The following is a 15,989-nucleotide window of genomic DNA, read 5'->3' as shown; positions in this document are numbered from 1 at the left end:
GGGTCCAGGCACAGCGACGCAGCTTTCAGGCGGTGAAACAGGAACTGCGGGGCAGAGATCTCAAGTACGCGATGCTATTTCCAGCGAAATTGAGAGTCGAAAGGGAGGGTAAATCCTGGTTTTTGGAATCGCCAGAGGCAGTCTGGGACTGGCTTGACAGATGGACTACAGTCGGAGGTGAACCAGATAGACGACGCGGCGCACCGGAGCGGGGCCCTAGAAATGAGCCGGAGCCAACAGCGATGGAGGGCCTAGGGGCCAGTGGCCTCTCGGAACAGGAGTGAGGGACACAAGAGACTTCGGAGAGGATTGCCTTGAGGGCCACTCGCAAGTATTGGGGGGGTCGAGCTGTCAGCGGGGAATGCCACTGGGAGAAGGGGATTGACTGTAGTGATTCCAGGTGTATAATGTGGTGAAATGTATTTACTTAGACATGTTGTGACGACTTTTCATAGGCAAACAGTCTCGATTGCGGGCTGCATCGTCCTGACCTTCATTAGATACTTATGCCGAGGGTGGGGGGGACCGGTTTGCCTCTATGTAGATAGTACAGGTGGGAAACACTTAGGCACTCTGCCGAGTTGGGGGGTGGGCAAGTTGCAGTCCACAGGCAGGGGAGCAGGGAGGGGGGTAGAGGGAAGTCGGGGATGGGGGTTTCAGGGTGGGGTGTTTCAGAGATATTGGTGAAAATGACTGTAATGATTATGTGCAAATTTGGATTGGCCCCTTCCCCTCCCCCCATTGTTTGTGGGGGGAAGGGTTGGTTGCACTCTGTTTTGAGTTTTGGTTTGGGACAGTACTTCAAGAATGCAGGTGATTGCGTGGAGGGACTGCTGTTGAGTTTCGGGGAAGTTTTACTCTTGATGGCGGACGGGGTCTTGGCTGACAGAACATCAAACGATAGTGCCCCGAATATGACTTCAATACCCCCCCTGACCCTACTCACATGGAATGTACGAGGTCTAGGAGATAAAATAAAAAGGGGGTTGGTACTCCAGTATGTGCGTAGGGCAGCCCCAACACTGGTACTACTACAAGAAACGCATCTGGTGGGTTCGACATGTAAGGCCTTGGATCGATGGGGGTACACGATGGTGGTACACTGAGTTCTCCTCCGGTTCTCGTGGAGTGGGAATCCTGATGTGTAGGAGTTCACCCGTGTTGGTGCAGCAGGTATGGAAGGATGCAGGCGGGCAATTTGCAGCGATTTCCTGCCTATGGGAAGGGAAAAGATTTAATGTGGTCTCGGTGTACATTCCCCCTGCCCTGCACTCAATAGCACTCCCCGCCCTCAGTGCGTTTCTGCTCGCGCTCCCGGAGGGTGAACTCATAATGGGCGGAGACTTTAATGCAATTCTTGATGTAGAACTTGACCGCCATCCCAACAGGACGACAGGAGTGAACAAGGCGAGGCTGAAAGGCTATGTAGAAGCTATGTAGAAGCTATGGGTCTTACGGATGGGTGGAGGTTCAGGCACCACGGGGAGCGTGGCTATACCTTTTATTCAGGGGTACACAATAGTCTGTCTCGCATTGACCACTTCTTTGTGTCTACCGACTGTTTGTCGCACATAATGGATGTGAATATAGGACCGAGGGGTATCTCAGATCATTCTCCGCTTTGCATGATATACACCTCACACTTAAAAACCCGTAGGCGAATTTTCCCGATCTCACCCCACCATTTACAGATTTCTAAAATTAGACGGGACTTGATTGCGACTACAACAAATTATTTCCAAGAAAATGTCACTTCCGTGGACTCCCCAGGGGTCCTCTGGGAAGCATATAAAATGGTGCTAAGAGGTCAGGCGATAGCTTCCATAACAGGCCATAAGCGGACGGTACAGGAAGACCTGATAACGTTAGAGCGAGACCTGGCTTTTCTGCAGGCCCAGCACGATCTAGCTCCTACGGAGGCGACGCAGAGTCAATTATGCCTTAAGCAGGAGGAATTCACGGAGTATCAGCGGGTGCAGGTCCCACAAAGGCTCACACGCACTCATCATATTGTATACGAAGTAGGCAATAAGGCAGGGAGGCTTCTAGCATGGCTTGACGGAAAGGATAGGGCTCGGACGACAATAGCACTGCTCCGTTCTGCCGGTGGTGAGGTACATACTTCCCCCTCGAACATAGTAAACACTTTGGCTGACTATTTTAAGGAGGTTTACACATCCTCTTCGAACATGTCTTCGGAGGAGGCACAGATCTACATTAAAGATATTAGGATGCCTTCCCTTTCCGAGGAGGACGCTGTTCTTCTGGAGTCTGACTTTACAATAGATGAGGTCGTAAACGCTATCCATTCCCTGCAGTCGGGTAAGGCTGCAGGACCGAATGGTATCCCGATAGAACTATACAAGCACTTCTCAGATCATATCGCTCCGCATCTATTGCACATGTTTAATGATAGTTTTGCCGTGGGGGAACTACCCAGGGACCAACGAACTGCAACGATTATAGCCATACCAAAACTCGGTAAGCCCCCAGACGATTGCGCGTCATATCGCCCTATTTCGCTATTAAATGCGGAAGCCAAAATACTAGCCAAAATTATTGCTGCGCGCCTAACCCCACATTTGGAGACTCTGGTGCATCCGGACCAATCCGGATTCATGCCAAACAGGAGCACTGCTCTGAATCTCCGTAGAGTTAACGCGGTCATGGCACAGATCCCAGTCCTATCGGAACCGGCTGTGATACTGTCCTTAGACGCGCGAATGGCCTTTGATATGGTCGAGTGGCCGTATCTCTTCACGGTGCTGCGACATCTTGGCTTTCGGCCGAAGTTTTGCGCGTGGGTCCAACTTTTGTATAAGAATCCACTGGCACATGTTGTGGCCAATGGCCATATTTCCGGGGATTTCCGGCTGGGTCGTGGTACGCGTCGCCTCTGTTATTTGCGTTGATTCTGGAACCCTTGGCAGCGTGGATACGACGAGATCCCATGATTAGGGGTCTTCATTGGACTGAATCATGGGAGGACCGCATATCACTATATGCCTATGATGTTCTTCTTTACTTGACTCGACCCAGGCGTTCTCTCATAGTCCTCCTTGACATTTGTAAGATTTTTGTGAGGGCCTCTGGATATACCATCAACTGGGGCAAGTCGGTGTTGTTTGTCCTCCATGGGCCCCCACCAGCCCTCCCGACCGACTGCACCTTAAGGGTTCCTGAGGGACCATTTAAATATTTGGGTGTGTGGGTGACACCTAATCGGGAGCTTTTCTATAGTCATAATTTGCTGCCTCCACCTGGAGCGACTTCGCACGGATGTGAGGCATTGGCATACCCTACCACTGACCCTGCTCGGAAAAGCTGCTTTATTTAAAATGATGATGCTGCCACGGTTTGTATACATCCTGGTGCCACCGAAATACTTACAGACCATAAATGCATTGGTCGCGGGTTTACTCTGGGGGGACAAACCTCCACGTATTTCCCGACTAAAGTTGGTACGGAGCTTGTACGATGGAGGCATTGCGCTTCCTGATGTTCAGTTATATTACTGGGCTTCACAACTTAAGATAGTGAATCACTGGCTCCATGCCCCGCGGACAGAGCGTGCGTACAAAGCGGACAGGTACGACCTTGGGGGCGGAGGAGTGATGACAGCGCTCTACGACCCCCGGAGTGTAGCAGCCCTGGTGGTCTCTACGGCCCATACGGTGCAGCTCTGGCACATGGCGTCAAAGCGTCTCAAATGTCAAAACATGATCACGCAGATGACACCCCTTTGGGTGTCCCGCCGTCTTTGTAATAGTAAGGGATTTGAGGCCTAGGACCATATAGGTATCTCGACAATTGGAGACATATATAGACGAGGCGAGGTCCTTACTTTTGACCAACTAGCGGAACAATTCGCCCTAGTGTAGACAGAACGTTTCCGCTATCTGCAAATCACTCATGCTCTGCGATCCGTACTCCCGGCAGAGGGAAGACTACCCGAATCCACTCCCCTGGAGGATAGACTGCTTACGGAACACATGCTTCATAGGGCGACCTCACTGGTTTATCGGAAGCTAATTAATAATATGCCTGACCCTATGGATAGACTTAAAGTAGCCTGGGAGACAGACTTGGGGGAGCTTGACGAATCGGATTGGCAGACCGCGCTATCATCACGGCTCAGACTGATACAACTAAAAGTCCTACACAGAATTTACTACACTAGGGTCACGCTACACAAGATAGGCAGAGCTGCACACCAATACTGCCTTAGAGGCTGCGGAGAGGAGGGAACGTTCTACCATACTGTCTGGGAATGCCCTGTGATAGCTCGCTATTGGATCAAGGTACTGCGTACTATATCACAGGTGTTCATGTCTCGTTACTTCCTGAGCCGAGACGGTGTCTCTTGAACATTTGGGAGCCGAATGACCTCAGTGGCCCCCTGCAAGCGTGGGCAACGTTGGGTATTATGTACGCTAAACGGAATGTGGCCAAAGCCTGGGGATCCGCTGTGTCTCCAGAGCTTAGAAACTGGAGCAAGGATCTGGACTCCTCAATGATTGCAGAAAGGATGGTATATTTACATAGGAAATGTCCGCGAAAGTGGGGGGCAATTTGGGGACACTGGAATGAATATAGAGGGAATATTTGTGAACCACCCCAGTTGGAAAGTGATACTGATTCAGAGGATTAGACAAGAGAGAAGAAGGTAGCGGGATTGTGGGGTCGATACGGAAGAGAAGTGTTGATTGTGATGAGTGTTTTCTTTTGTGAGCTCATAATGTGTCCACCATGTGACTCTCCCCATCAGATCAGAACCTAACCTTCTCACCTTCCGTAAATTATTAAAACTTGGCTCTTCAGCAAAATTCCAATCTAATTCTTCACTCAGCTTCTCTTACTCCAGCCTCTCCAGCCCAACTCACTCTTTTTTTACAGCGCTGGGACGCCCCTGGGTAGCCAACGCGCTTTACAAATCATCAATACAATACAATTCAATACAATACATGTGTCATCAACTTGCATATGAACGGCTGCTGAGTATACTGTAACCCTTGTAACTGTCCACTGTTTACTTTTATTATCAATAATTAAATTTAAAAAAAAAACATGCAGACATACAATTAGCGTTTGTGTGCTTGTGTGAGAGAGCATGCACGCGTGTGTGTGCTTATGGATTACAAGGGGACTCCTACCCCCACTTATCTGCAGACATATCTAGCAGCTCTACATCAGTGATCTGTGAGTCAGCCAGATCCTTCTGCAGCTTCAAATATTTCTTAACCACAAAGAGGTCTAATACACCTTCTTGTATATCAACCTTTTCCTCTGCACACCATCTGGCTGGGACAGTTCTTATATTTGAATGCTTTACACCCTTAGATTCAACATACTTATAGCATATTTATTGCTAAAGTAACACATATATTTTTCTTGTATCATCCATTTCGCAATGGGATCCCAGACCTCCACAGAATGTTAATCGGGCGCAAAGGCGGTGACTATACAGGCGAGCGACACGCTGTTACACCGCCAATCCCACCTGCCAACACCTACCAGCAGCTGACGGCGATTCGGAGGTATGCACAGATCGCTGCACATAGCGGCCAAAGAGTGAGAGCGCGAGTGTGGCAGCAACAACGGCAGCTAGCAAGAGTGCACCTAACACATACTGCCAAGAGCTGTACACCTCACGCTAAGACTCAGGAAGTTTAGGGGTCGGCTGCATTTCGCAATTTACATCTGGCAGCGTAAGGAAAATTAATGCGACGTGAAGGGACCGACTAAATGAAACCGAAACTGAACTGAACAACACAGGGCGGTGGAAAGCTAAAATGGCGCCCGCAGCAACAAAGGGATAGGGGAAACTACTATATTTCGCGCTAGGACAAAGGAAGCAGAGGCACCATCTACCGTTGGTGGAAGGGTACCGGTCAGCAGAACTGAGGCGCTCCAATGAAGAGAACCCACACAAAGCAAGAATAACGTGTCTGTGAGCGAGTGAGTTAACCGCAGCTGTGGCTGAAATGAGATCCGCAGCTTTCCACTAATAATCGGAAGTGAGCAGAGCCTCCATTTTACCCCAAGTTAACTTAAGGAACAGCAGAGGGATCTACAGAGATCTCCGGAGTTCAAGCAAGCACAGACAAAAACAAAACGAAACAAAGTGAAAGGCATCACTGCGCAGTAGGTCCCTAAAATGGCACCCGCCGTAACAAGGACATAGGGAAGGCACTGGCAGCACATTGACATCACAGACACTGTAGGCTCGCCATCTACACAAGGGGGCATTAATCTAGCTATATGACCTTGTGTACGACACGTCAGTACACCACTAAATCCATCCGTCAGCTCTGCCCAACAACAACTGACGGCCCCTGCCCAAGGATCTCTGAGGTACGCACAGCACAGGGCTCATGGGGGGTGTGTGTAAAAGACCAAGTAAGCAAGGGGGCAAGAGGCTCTGTGAGCGAGAGGGCTTATACATAGCTGCGGCACCAGCAAAGGCGCTCTCAGCGCATGCTTCCTGGAGCTGCTTCAATTCGGACTAAGCCTGATTACCTATTGCAGATGGTCTTGAACTGCACAACGGAGGGGCCACGCGCATGACCAGTTGGCACAGCCTGGTATGACGCCCCCTGAGCGGACCCCAAAACTGTTTTTAGTTACTGCGGATCCCGAGCAACCTGGCCGATGCCTGGTAGAGCTGTCCTATACAGCTAGAAAGGAGTCTGGCCCCTTGGCCGACACCTACCCAACCGGTCATCTGACATTGTTTTTCCTCGTCTCCCCATTTGTGTCGCCTTCTCTTCCCCTTCGATGGAACGATGACGACGCCCCTTGGGTGGATACCAAAACTGTTTGTACCCTCCGCAGAGACCGAGCAACCTTGGCCGATGCCCAGTGGAGCTGTCCTATGCAGCTATAGAGGAGTCTGGCCCCTTGGCCGTCACCTACCCAGCCGGTTATCTGACAGTGTTTTTCATGGTCTCCACGTTTGTGTCTCTTTTCCTCCCCCTTTGATTGAACTATAACGACGCCCCCTGGGCAGACCCCTAAACTGTTTTTTACCTACCGCAGAGCCCGAGCAACCATGGCAAATGCCCGGTGGAGCTGTCCTATACAGCTATAGAGGAGTCTGGCCCCTTGGCCGTCACCTACCCAGCCGGTCATCTGACATTGTTTTTCCTCGTCTCCCTGTTCGTGTCTCCTTCCCTTCCCCTCCTACTCCCCCTGTGATTCTTTGATTCAAATTGATGTAACTGATATAACTATGTATCCTGTAACTCGCTGATCCTCATGTAAAGCGCTCTGATACCTCCGGGTCTAGCCAGCACTATATAAAACTTTGCAAATAAATAAATAATCTTTAATACCCCAGACAGTCAACACGTGTTTTCCTTCTTCTGGGGAGCAGACCTGAGACTTCTTCAAGGCTGTTGAATTAATGGATCAGGTAACTCATTCTGAGTTCTGTCAATATCTGTATATCTCTAGGTCTGTTTGTTTGAGGTCATGGTAACGCATCTGATATCCAAGAAGATTAAATAACAAGCATTTGCAATGCAATAGGTCTCGCATTTATGCAAGTTTAAGCTATTGGCATTGTGAATGACAATGCGTTTTATTTAGGTTTCAAAAACCAAAACATAAAAGGCATTGTCATTTACAATGCCAATAGCTTAAACTTGCGTAAGTGTGAGACCCGTTGCATTGCAAATGCTTGTTTTGTTTTCAAATTAACTACAAATCCCAATCAGAACAAAAGCTGAATCATCTAGTCGATGCAGTAATGGAAGGAAGTGGTGAAACAGTCCCCTTCAGTAACCAGTTATCTAGATGAATAGATACATGAATTCTTTGTCTTTAAATATGCACTGCCGAAACCTCCTGACATTTTGTTTTCTTTTTCCAACATTGGCCAGTGTTGATCTAGGCACTGTAATATTCAGCTTTTTGGTCCAACCTCAATTGCGCTGGCAGCAGAGTCAGACCTTGTATGTACCTTATTGGTGTCCTTTGAGTTTGACATGGTAGATACTGTAATGCCTGATGTATTGTTTTTCCTCCAAGATTTTTCGAAACCACTTTATCATATTTCTGTGACAATACTTCCCACTGCAAGTTTTTTGCTTGAGGCATTACAGGCTTAGTTGTTTTAGGGACCATTAACATCACTTTCGGTACCGAACAAATGGGGATAACAATTTTGGTCGCCTCATTATGTTATGACCCAAAAAATTGTTCTACTTGGTCCACTTCTAAACATTCTACTTATGAGGCATAACGTTTTAGCTCAAAATAAGTATCCGGATTCCTGTGTGCCTCATAATAAGTATCCTGATTCCTGTGATCACCAACTTGTATTATTCCAGGGTCTGATCTTGCTGCCATGTGGCACATTTCCTCTAAATTTTAGAGAACAGCTTTGGCCCCTTGAGTTCTCATGTCCCACTTCTACTGGGCAGCCAGCTTAAAATCTCGGGGCCTGGTTCGACGAAGATCTTTTTTTCGCGGACCACATCAAGAAGCTGGCTGGAGGCTGCTTTGCCTTACTGAAATCTTTTAGATGTTTTTTCCCCTCCTGCCTCCGGCATGCAAGGCAAACAATTACTTGCGCATTGATCCTGTAACGGCTGGATTATGCGAATGCCCTTTTTGCCGGTATTCCTGGCGACCGGCTGAGGAGGCTTCAGGTGGTGCAGAATACTGCTGCCAGTCTTCGATCGGGCCTGTCATCCAAGGATAGTGTCCATCTTCAGCTGCGATTGTATCATTGGCTGCCCCTGGCAGTGAGGGTGAAATTCAAGATATTGGTCATGGCAGACCGTGCACTTCACGGGCATGGCCCTATCTATCTTCAGAAGCGCGTTTCTTTTTACACGCCTACGCGCCCTCTGCGTTCCTCATCTTTATTTCTGGCCCAGGTCCCGCGTTTTAAGCGTCATAGGATAGGGGGCTATTCCTTCTCAGTTAAAGCGGCAGTTGCTTGGAATGCCCTTCCTCTGGGTCTGCGTTCCATCCAGGACCTTGGTGTATTTAAGAAAAAATTGAAGACACATTTGTTCATGTGAAGCCCTCTGCTATCCCCCTTGGTTCCACGCCGGGACACTCACGAGTAGCTGAGCGCGTTATAAATTTTTCTAACATAACATAACATTAAGGCCACAGCTTCCCCTATATGTCCTTAATATTTAGGGACTCAAAAAACAAGTGTCACAATCCAGTGAATCTTAAGAGCAATTCTGATTAAATAAGCAGATGCCAATTCTGAATAATTAAAATTCAGAAAAGAGGGTAAGAGAGGAAGTGAGACAGGTGGTCATAAAAATGACAGCTTTAACAAATTAAAGCCATTAGAGAAACTAGACAACGGCAAAATACTAGAAGAAATGGACAATGCCACAGGAACAAAGAGGGGGTTCGAAGGTTGTGTCATAGTAGAGTAAGAATGTTTCTCTCACATTCCTAATGCCTCCCACAGCAGACAGATAGAACACATCAGGAGTAGTATTCAGGAAATGCGCAACACTGAAAGTGGCTTAGAGATGAACAAGAGTGTCATCTTGTCTTGGATATCTACTTTGTTTACAAAATGGGTAATAAAAATTGCTTAAATAGCTATAGCAGTAATCCTTGTTGTACTGACCATCTAAGTTTTCATTAAACTGAGGCTATGCATGCAAAAATAAAGGCCTTGACAATGCTAACCCACTTGATGTTGCTAATAATGACAATTTTGAAGAAAATATAAATGTAACAATTTTGAATTTGAAACAAATGAATGGGGGCTCATGGCACAATTATTTTACATATACATACAGCTTCTTGCAATAACACTGATCCACTTTTATACCTAGTTAAAGCATTACTAAAGCCTTTGCATCATTGCACACTGACACACATTTTAAACGCATTACCATTTTGAAATTCAGTGTTGTACACTGCACATTTAGCTTAACAGTTCAAGTAAGTGCAGCCTCCATTTAAAATTGGCATAGGCAAGTGAGAACTGCAGATTTAGTGAAGTCGGCCTTTCTACCATAGCCCTCTGCATCTACTTAAAGGCCATCTCAAATTCTTCCCATTAGAAGAGCCAGGCACCTGCACGTTAGTGTGTACCTTGAGCTATATTTTGAGCATGTGTTCTTTCCTCTGCTTATTGTATTGAAAGGAATGTATAAAGGTAGTATAAAATGAGTAGAATTTTAGCATATGTGCTCCAACAGATTAGAAGGTTAAATGCTGGTCCGCTCACATTGCCAATCACACCTAGAACAATTTTGAGGCGTGCTAGCTATTTTGCATTAAACATGTGTTAGATTTCTAGGAGCTTTTGGGAGTGTCTGATTTTTTAAAAATTAAATGCAGATTTTTGGACTGTATCCGGGGTCCAGATTCATATATGCAATGTTACTTATACTGCATGCTTTGGTGTTTATTGTTGATGTGCCCTGTAATGGAAATTATTGTCTTTTAGTGTTTAATGACGTATTAACCCTCATGTACTTCGTGATACAGAACTATGGCACACTTATCATGAGACAACCAGAGTATAAACATATGCCCAACCACCACCCGGACAAGACCGGGAACTCTGAACAATCCCAAGATAAATCCTCGTACCACACACCGGTTTCTCCACAACTGTGGCAGCACTACAATATTATACCCATGTGGCGTAAGTCTCCAATATAAATCTTTCCAATCGATATACCGCTTCACTGTTGTGTCATTCATTTCTCTCAGGACCCTATACTTCCTTCTTTTTCCCGCCCGATCCGATTTAGATAGCTATGTGTCCTAGTAGCTTTTTACCCCTTATTTAACCTATAGATACAAATGATACTATATTTTAATAGTTAAGATTAGCCTTGTGTGATTTAGTTCTACACTCAATCACATTTGCTTTCCCTGTCTTGATTCACCCTGTAACGTGAATTTATCGATGAAGAAATGTTTAAAAAGAAATAAAGGTATTTCATAACTTACTGCTGTTCTTCAGGCTTTCTTGAACGAGTAAAAGAACATCTGGTTGAGTCATCTATTAAACAAAAGAACAAAAAAAGTGTTCAAGTTAATGAAAATCTAATTGAAGCTCTCATAAAAATTATATATTGCATTTACTATCAAGTAACATCATTTTCAAAATAAACACAAAACATCAATATTAAGCTGCAAACAAACAGATCACTAAAGCATGCAATATTGATAGGAGCTGTGTTTTGATATTCTGTTTGTTATAAGTGATAATATGTCAACTATTTATTCATTTATTCCAAAGTTTTATATAGCACTGGCCAGACCCGAGGGTATTGGTGCGCTTTACAACAGTTGTTCTGCAAAGGATCACAAAATACAATAATAGTAAAAAAAAAATTAAAAAACATGGACGGTGAGTTTTAGCGGATTGTGTAACCAATGGGCAATGAGGACTTGGAATGCCTTTCAAGAGTGTTATCAGCGCTTTTGCTGCTCCTGTCCCTTCGCTAGGCAACTATCTAGGAAAAGGTTTTCGAGCTGACCTTTGAATTTTGAAAAGGATCGGATAGTTCTGATGTGGGAGGGAACAGAGTTCCAGATTTTGTGCACGTGACCCGCGAAGGACCGTGCCGCAGTTTTTGGTGTGAGAGCCTTCAGCGGGATGGGTAGTAGTGTGTTCGAGCTCCTGATGGTCCTGGTCTGGCTGACTTTTTTGAGTTTGGAGGCCAGGTACTCAGGTTTGCTTGTTTGAAGGGCTTTATGCATGAGGCAGGCTGTTCTGAAACTAGCACATATTTCAACTGGTAGCCATTTTAGTTTTCTGAGTGAGGGTGAGATGAGGCCGAATTTCTTCACTCCTGTGACCTTTCTGGTTGCTGCGTTAAGTTATTTTAGGGGAGCAAGGTCAGACTTTGATGTACCTGTGAGGGCTGCTATTCCATAGTCTAATCTAGAGAGCACCAGTGCTTGAGTGGCTTGTTTGAGGTCATTGGGCGAGATGAAAGTTTTTATTTTGTTCAGTAGCTTCAGGTTAAGGAAGGCGCTCTTGGCGGAGGTTTTTAATATGTTTGTCATGTCCAGGTTCGGGTCTAGAAAGATAACTAGTGATTTTACAGAGCCCGCCAGGTTGAGGTTGCTGTTGAGCGCATCATTCGCTTTTAGCCATTCCGTAATTTGGGGGTTCTCTTCTTTGTTAGAGTTGAGGAGTATTTCAGTTTTGTCCTGACTGAGTTTTAGGTGGTTACTCGAAAGCTAGTGTTGGACTTCTCGGAGTGTGTCATTGAGTCTCTGAATTTCTTCAATGGAGGTGGTTTCGAGATAGATCTGTGTGTCGTCAGCATATAGATGGAAGGGGATGTCGGCTTTTTTGAGAAGGATTGTGAGGAGTTCCTTGTAAATGTTGAAAAGTTGTGGGGAGAGCACTGAGCCTTGGGGGACTCGGTCGGACGCAAAGTTTTTGAATTTTATTCTTTGGGTGCGGTTACGGAGAAAGGAGGAGAACCAGTTTAGGACCACCTCTTCAAGACCTGCCCATTCTTGAAGCACCTTAATGAGCAGTTTGTGGTTGACCGTGTCAAAAACTGCCGATAGGTCTAAGAGAATGAGAAGGCAGCATTTGTCCATATCAAGTGATTTGTAGATATCAATAATGACCTTGAGGATCACGGTTTCAGTGCTGCAGCCTTTTCTGAAACCCGATTGGTGGGAATCAAGGAGGTTGATGCTATCGAAGTGCTGAGTTAGTTGAAGGAGCACGCATTTTTCCAGAGTTTTGGATAGGAAAGGTAAATTGGAAACTGGTCTGAAATTATTCATGTCTTTTGTGTCTAGGCCAGGTTTTTTTAGCAATGGCGTAACTTGACCGACTTTGAGGCACTCAGGAACAACTCCGGTTCTCAAGGAGCTGTTTATGATCTTGCACCAGTGCGGAGCGAGGGAGAATACCAGCTTTTGGGTCAGTTGTGAGGGTAGAGGATCTAGTGCGTGGGAGGAGGGATTGGATGTGATGATTAGTTTGCTTATCTCTGCTTCATGTATCGGGGTAAAAGATTTCCAGGGCTTTGTAGGGGGCTTGGATTCATTGTCGATTGTCTCAGGCGAGATGCTCTTGTGGGAGGGGATGATGTCAAAGTCCATTGAGAGCTCAATCTTGTTGATCTTGTCCTCAAAGAAGTTGGTGAAGTTGTCGCAGAGCTCTTTGGAAGCCTGCATTGAGGAGGCAGTGGGCTTGGAGGTTTGCTGCCTGATGATGTTGAAGAGCTCCCTGGGCCTGTTTTTGGCGTGGTCTAGCGCTGTGCGGAAAAACAAGGTTTTTTTCCTTTTGGATGTGTTTGTTATACTTCCTGCGGGCTGCTTTGAGTTGCTCCCGGAGGACAAAGGAAGGATTGTTTCTTCAGAGTTTCTCTGTGGCTCTTAGTTGTCTCCTTTCTGAGTTGATGTCAGTGTTAAACCATGATCTTGATGGAATATTCCTGTTTTTTTTATTTATTTCAGAGGGGCTATTTGATCAAGAATGGATGTCATATTCGAGTTGTAGTGCGAGGTGAGTTCAGTTGTGGTGAGGAGATTAGAGGCGATGGGGAGGATCGAGCATATCCTAGGTCGGCTAGGGGAATCTGGGTTAGATTTCTAGACCATTTGGGGGGGTCTTACAAGGGGGGCTGGAAAATAACCTTTTGGTTGAAGTGGAATAGGAAGTTGTGATGGTCGGACCAGTCCACGGGGAGGATGTGGTAGATCGCAACTGCATCACGAGGAGCGATAATGGCATCTAAGGTTGCGCCTTTATTGTGCGTTTCTAATGAACAGAGTTGGGAAAGATTATTGTCCTGGAGGAGACTGTTTAGGGTTTGAATTAGTGGGTTGATAGCATCATTCCACCGTAGGTTGAGCTCTCCGAGAATTAGGTTGTTGGAGTCACCGAGTGAGCAGTGAGCAATCAGTTCGGAGAGGTGTTCCCGGAATGCGGAGGTGTTGCCTGGGGGATGGTATAGAAGGTGGCAGAGTATTGCTCTATTGTCATTTGTCTTGATGTTGGCAGTAAGACATTCAATAGTGCTGTAGTTGAAGGTCTTCACTTCCATAATGGCAATGTTGTTGTTATGAATGATTGCTATACCTCCACCCCTTTCATCTTTTCTGTCCTTGTTGATGATAGTAAGTATTACTATTATATTATTGATAATATATTATTGATAGCTTGTCCTGGTTTGATTTGGCAATTAATATGGGCTTTGTACAGCTTCCTCTATGAAACTTTTAAATCCTGGCAGGCAGCAACAAAATACCTGGGTTGGGGTTGCAGATTGATGGCTACGACCCCCCTGTGGACCAGCAACCACCTAGACAAAGTAGGTAGGCTAAAGGAGAGTTTCAATCTTCACGAATGCCTGGTTCCTCTAGACATCACCAAGTTTTAATTAAATTCTGGTAGGCGGCAACAAAATACCTGGGTTGGGGATGCAGATTGATGGCAATGACCCCTTTGTGGGCCAGCGACCACCTAGACAAAGTGGGTAGGCTGAAGGACTTTGGTAAGTGGGAACTGCTGGGCCTTGAAAAACTTGGTGATGTCTAGAGGAACCAGGCATTCGTGAAGTTTGAGACCTTCCAACAAGAGTACAAACTGGGTCCAGAGGAATGGCTGCAATTCCTGCAACTAGGCCATGCCCTTCGGGGTCACATTTACGAGGGGGAAGATCAGGCAGAGGCCAGACTCCTTGGAGGAGAAGGCAAGATCCTTAACATATAAAAAGTTAGTAAACAACCCACCAGACCCTCTGGAACCGCTGAGGGCCACGTGGGTGGGAGATATCAGTCCAATAGAGAGTGAATACTGGATAGGTGTCTTACACGGACTGAGGAAGGTGGCGATTAGCTCCCGTTTCCGTCTAATCCAGTTGAAGGTTTTCCACCGCACATATTGTTCTAGGAGGTTACTGCATCGCTTGGGTAGGGTGGAAACATCACAGTGTTGCAAGGGTTGTGGCCAGGACGGGACATTTTTCCATCTTATATGGGAAAGCCTAGCGACACATATATATTGGGGTAAAATTAGTAGAATTATGGCGCAGGTGGCGGGAGTGGAGGTCCCCTGGGAGCCAAAATGGTTTCTGTTAGTGGTTTCTGGGGAAGAAGCATGGCCCAGATACACTAAGATTTGGCTGCCATTGGCGGCAGTGGTGGCAAAACGCAACACAGCCAGGTGTTTGGGAGCCCAGGCTTTACCAGAGGTTGAAGATTTGCAGACTGATCTAGGTTGGTGTTGGTTGGCAGAACGTACTATTTACCAAAGCAGAGGGTGCCTGCAAAAATGGGAAAAGATCTGGGGGGCAATAGCAAGCTTACTGCGGGCTGTGAGCGGGGTATTAGACATTTTATGTGGGTCACTTATTCGTGTTGTATTCTTTCAGATGGATGAATGACAACTGTAAACACACTGATCGGATTATATGTAAGACAATGGTATCACTGATGAACTGCTGTTGTGTTTGCAAAAAAAAAGTTTTTTTTTAAAAACAATAAAACATTATAGACATATTGTCAATCAATTTATTTTTGCATTTACTATCAAGTAACATTATTTTCAAAATAAAAACAACATCAATATTAAGCTGCAAACAAACAGATCACTAAAGCATGCAATACTGATAGGAGCTGTGTTTTGCTATTCTGGTTGTTGTAAGTGATCATATGTCAACTATTATTGATAGCTTGTCCTTGTTTGATTTGACAATTAATAAAGGGTGCCTCTCCTTAAGTACTCACGCTTTGCACAGCCACCTCTACGGAACGCTTTATGGATGGTAGCTATAACTATGTGGGATATTTTGTCTATCTTTTGTTGCAAATCTGTCAGATAAGCAGTTTTCTTAGCTCATAAGTGACATCTCATGTTAGCATATGATTCCACCTTACCTATCATTCATTCATTTAAATCCAGATTCCCTACTTATCAATAGGATTCTCTGGTTGAATAAACTAGTGAATTCCAAACTGTAAATAAATATTACAACTTTAAATTTAGGTTTTCAATGTACCTATAACAC

At 45.7% G+C, this 15,989-nt stretch overlaps 1 protein-coding gene across 3 annotated transcripts in view; it reads right to left on the bottom strand.

Moving 5' to 3' along the window:
- The window catches only part of TUT7 (terminal uridylyl transferase 7), a 1,540,394-nt gene that overhangs the window by 1,231,958 nt on the left and 292,447 nt on the right, over positions 1-15,989 (bottom strand). For all 3 annotated transcript variants that reach the window (XM_078675707.1, XM_078675708.1, XM_078675706.1), the window contains exon 6: positions 10,951-11,002. In XM_078675707.1, the coding sequence (XP_078531833.1) occupies positions 10,951-11,002 (52 nt within the window). The remainder of the gene's footprint in view (positions 1-10,950; positions 11,003-15,989) is intronic.

This window comes from Lissotriton helveticus, chromosome 2_1, assembly GCF_964261635.1.
Source record: "Lissotriton helveticus chromosome 2_1, aLisHel1.1, whole genome shotgun sequence".
In the NCBI taxonomy this organism is placed as follows: domain Eukaryota; kingdom Metazoa; phylum Chordata; class Amphibia; order Caudata; family Salamandridae; genus Lissotriton; species Lissotriton helveticus.
Note: the sequence above shows the minus strand (reverse complement) of the source record. Positions and strands in the feature narration are given on the sequence as shown.